At 40.9% G+C, this 5,000-nt stretch overlaps 1 protein-coding gene across 1 annotated transcript in view; it reads right to left on the bottom strand.

The window, feature by feature from the left end:
- The window catches only part of LOC101850947 (obscurin), a gene marked incomplete at its 5' end in the record, with an annotated part of 65,247 nt that overhangs the window by 12,372 nt on the left and 47,875 nt on the right, over positions 1-5,000 (bottom strand). The window contains 5 exon segments of the mRNA XM_035969032.1: positions 192-324; positions 871-1,025; positions 1,815-1,993; positions 2,866-3,039; positions 4,136-4,302. Of these exon segments, the coding sequence (XP_035824925.1) occupies positions 192-324; positions 871-1,025; positions 1,815-1,993; positions 2,866-3,039; positions 4,136-4,302 (808 nt within the window).

Here is a 5,000-nt window from a genome sequence, read left to right as displayed (position 1 = left end):
AACACAGCTTCTCTCAAAGAACAGACCATTGAAGTGAAAAGATAACCTACTTAATTATGTACATTTATGTTATGTACGATCGCTAGTAAGCCATGTTTACTCATGTCCCTACAGTGATCGGTGAAGCTCATTAAAACATTTAACGACTTCATTTTAAAAAAAAAGATAACCAAACATTGATTTAGGCTCACCTCCAAGCTGTAGCCTCATGCGGTTTGAGACTCTGCCAAACTTGTTTCTGCCCACACATTTATAGACTCCAGCATCGTAAGGTTTGGCGTTACGAATGGTCAGAGTGGCTTCTCCATCCTCCTCAAGGCTGATCTGTAAAGACAACAATAATTTTATGAAAAGGCTGGACACTCAGTCAAAGCCAAGTTGCTGAGTGATATTAAGAATATTGTGTGGACAGAGTCTTGTCCTTTAAAATGTAAGTTGCTATAAAAATTTTAAAACTGTAGGTGTTTTCACGCCCCAAACAGTAGAATCTGGTTGCGACATCCTTCAATCAACCGAAATGACTTGTTTTTCTAAACGTTTTCAGTAGCTGAATGTTGATTTTAGGGCCATTCTGTATTAAAACACATTTTATCTTACCATTCTGCCTGTTGAGTTATTTATATTCAAGCCACGTTTGAATCTCATGTGCCCATCTCCTGCTAGGTCTCCACCTCCCTCTCTTATTTTCTGCATTTGCTTCCAGAGTATGTTTCTCGAGTGAATTATATTATGACGTTTGATATATCTATAGCAGTTTACTATCAGCTTCATTATGTTCTGAAGCAGTGTCAGCGACTTAACTATAAGAAAAACAACAAAACGACACATTGAAAATATGAGAAAACGAAAAATCGGTAACGACCAACTGACCTTAAGTCTGTTTCCTTCATTGAGAAGCTCCTCGTTCTTGTACCAGACCACAGTTGGTGTTGGGGGCACCACCACCACGGCGCGGAGGATAACTGTGTCACCCACACCGAACGCCATGTCGTGAAGCTTCTCTTTGAACACTGGCCCAGGCATACCTAGCAAGGAAACGATGAAGAGTTTAGCTTGTATCATTCATTTTTAATGTAGATGTTTTTACGCCGCTGTGGACAAAATTTAGATAATTAAGGACCGCCAAGTAAACCGTGGCACGTTATGCTTTCAAAATGTACAGCAGAGACAAAAAAAACTCCTAGTTTTCTTGAAGCGTTTTTTTGAGTGCATTGACTTCATTTTCATTAGGGAGCCTACAAATGACATGACATATATTAGGCTCCCTTATGAAAATGAAGTTTATCCACCAAAAACGCTTCAAGAAAATCAGATTTTTGTCTCTCCTGTAAAATTTGAAAAACATGACTTACCATAGTTTGCTTGGCGGCCCTCGAGGAGGTGCGCTTTCACCCTGTCTGTCAGGGCCAATCTGGGCCGAAAGAAATGCCACATCGCAGAGGAAAGACCAAGACACTCGATGACAATTTTCTGCACTAGGGAATCGATCTCGGGTCTTCTGCGTCTGACAAAGAAGGCCTTTTAGCTACACCACAGACACCAATGCTCGCAACCAGAACAAACATGGAAATGTGCAGGGCATGCCGTTTTAGTCATTTCATACGTTGTTTTTACTGTTGGAAATGTAAATGCTATGTTATTTTATTATTACTCCCCAACACCATTCCACTTCTTACTATGGCACACTATACCGTACCATACCGTGCTGTTACTATGTCAAACAAAAAGCATCATTTAGGGAATATGTTGTGCTATGGGCGTATATGCCTATGTTAATCCAACACTAGCAACTGTGTCTCACAAAGACCGCCTACCTTCTGTCGAAATGGAAGCCACTGAAGAACGCTTGGATGCAAGACTGAACTCATCAGGATCTCTCGACTTTCTTCTCTTTTTGGCCTCTTCCATCCATTCCAACTCTTTCTCCAGAGAAGGGGGGATTTCTTCTCTGTCAATCTCTGACATCTTTCTCCTCTCCTTCATCGTCCTCATCCTGCAAAAGGAAATTGAAGTTTGTAAACTTTTAAAAACTGATCTATTGATACGTTTATTATCTGATTGGTTAGTTATATAACTGGTAAATTGAATTAATTGTTCCAAGATCTAGCGGTACATTCTTCCTTCCACATCTCATACATCGATAACTGTCATTTTTATGGTTTACTGTATAAAATGGAATGGCTATGTTTCTCTCCTTTCTGATCAGAGTTCGCGTGATTAAAAGCAACAGGCATGTATGAATTTTCACAAACAGAGTTTGCTTTTGAAACCAGACCTTAGTTGTTTTGTCTAGAAGAGTTAAATAACAGTGTGAGAGAATTAAAGTGGTGTACACATACTCTCTTTCTCTCTCTCTCTCTCTCTCTCTCTCTCTCTCTTTCTCTCTCTCTTTCTCGCTCTATCCCTCTCACACACACACATAGACACACACAATCACTTACACACAATCACACACACACAAACACACACGCATATGCACATACACACAATACACGCATATTAACATATAATGAAAGAGAACGAAAGAAAAAGGAAAGAGGCAAAGAGAAAGAGAGAAAGTGAGACAGGGTGTGGGAGAGAGAGAGAGATGGGAGGCTGAGAGAGAGAAAGAGAAAGGGGGAGAGCGAGAGAGAGAGAGAGAGAGAGAGAGAGAGAGAGAGACAGACAGACAGACAGACAGACAGACAGACAGAGGGAATATTTAAAACACGAGATTGAGAAGGAATAGCGGAACTATAGCAACGAATAATAAGAGTACGAGAATGTGGAATGCAGAATAAAAGCCCTACTCCAAACCTTACACCACAGCAAATGACCCCCCCCCCCAAAAAAAAAAAAGTATGTGAGATGACAAGACATAACTACCTCTCCTTGTCCTGAGGGTCCAGCTCATCATCACTGTCTACCACCACGGGCCCTGGCTCGTCCAGAGAGCCCGCTGCTCGCTTGTAACCTCTGACCCTGACAGTGTACGGCGCATCCTTCAGGGGGAACAACTCAGTGTCCGGGCCCTGCTGGTGGCGCGACTGCCATTCGTACCTAGTTGACAGTACAAACAAACGGTTTAAGATTGTAGTTCTCTATAACGCTCCCATTGTCACAATTTTTATCTCTTTTTAAGGTTGGTTTATTAAATTCCGCCGGACAGTGACCAGGGGTATTGAGGACATTTCCTTAACAATAGAAAGGCAAAGATTTGATGAAGTATCTCCTTTATTTGAGAACTGAACCTACACCATTTGCGTACTAGGACAAGTGCATAATAATTAGGCCACAAACACGGGTATTTAATAATTCTTGTACATCGTAATAATGGGAAAAGCTCACTTGTGTGTTTTTAAGAAAAGTAAGATTGCAGGACTATCGCTCAGACTACAAGATGCTTAATGTCAAACACGGTACACTACAGGATTATAATCTTCTCTTTTTTTCGATTCATACATAAAAAACGAAAACAAAACGTCATCCAAACTACCATATTATGGGACAAATGTAGATCTAAGTGTTTCTGCGTAGGATTTTATCTTTTGCAGGGAATGACATAAATATCTTGAATACAGAAAGTACGAATAAAGATTATTCCAAAAGAATGAAGACAAAACCCGCAACGTTTTCGTTAGATTTACAGATGTCATTATACGCAGAAGCCTAAGGCGAATCACCTTATGGTCTCTAACTTTTAGCGCTGCCAGCTCTAAGCTCCAATATTACCTATCTTTTGGGTTCACCATTGCCCAAAGGGAATTTCCACACAATGATATTTACAATATATTGTTATCTCAAACGTAATGAGTGATGTGAATAATTTTTTATTCAAGGGATTCGCTTTCACAAACTTGTGCATACTATCAATTAATGCATATATTATTGATTCCAATACTTTTGTCCAGCTTTTATGTTAAAAACCCACAAAATAAAACCTTTTCTGTCTTTATCATGTTCACATTTCAACATAAAAAACAACTAACAATGAACATCCCCCCTTCCAAAACCCCCAACAGCAACAAACAAAACAAACAAACATGAACACTACCCCCTCCCCTTTCGTGTTTCCATCTCCCTCTCCCCTTTCGTATTTCCGTCTCCCCCGCCCCCGCCCCCACGTATGTCTATGATTGACCGGGATGACACTAACCAGGACTCGTCATCCAGATACTGGCCATATTCTTCAGTGTCCGGGAAGGTCGTTTCGCCTGTGTGAGGGTCGGTTTCGGGTTCCAATCCCTTAATCGGAATGGGACCTTCGAGCAGTCGAGCCAGAGATCTGAGACAGGCTACTGTCGTCACTGCAGAGGCTTCACGCTGGAAGGGAAAGATAATTTGTGAGGCATATTGCAGAAATCAGGCGCTCGTCAAAATAAGGAAATCGAATTCTTTGGCTCAACACCTTTTCTGTCCGTGTAGAACATTTCAGTGGGTTAAAATTCATTTTTTTTAAAAACCGAGAAACGTTGATCAGAGCCACAGGCAAAATAAACTTGTCGTTTCCCAAATTTCAAGATTCAGAATTCGCCAAAGTTTGGCGGCCATTTTCTCACTAATTTTACCTCCGACACCAGGTGACCTCCTCCTCCTCATTCAATAGCAAATATCGCAACTTCTATTCAAAATAGGTCGGTATTTTTCCACCAAAAACAAACCCCCACCCCCCCCCGAAAAAACAGAAAAAAACAAACAAAATAAGCTTTCGGATCCTACAAATAACGCTATGTGTCCCAAAATTAACGAGCGCCTGATTTCACTGCTTCGAGAAACATTCCTCAGCACAGTACATGTACACTCCAAAAGAGCAGGGGACAAGAAGTTCTTAGTTTTTTCCTGTCTCCTTTGGGGACTACATCATTATTATTATACATAGGCCCTCAAAGAGTACATTGATCTGTTGATATAACTGACACGAACACAGACAGCCTTTACCAATCTCACACAAACACAATAGCCGTTTTTACTTCGCACAGCAACAGCGAATGCTTCATAAGACAAGTCTCTCACCACCCCCC

The sequence above is a fragment of the Aplysia californica genome, unplaced genomic scaffold (genome assembly GCF_000002075.1).
Source record: "Aplysia californica isolate F4 #8 unplaced genomic scaffold, AplCal3.0 scaffold00107, whole genome shotgun sequence".
Lineage (NCBI taxonomy): Eukaryota > Metazoa > Mollusca > Gastropoda > Aplysiida > Aplysiidae > Aplysia > Aplysia californica.
The sequence above is the reverse complement of the archived record's forward strand: the minus strand, read 5'-3'. Positions and strand labels throughout refer to the sequence as shown.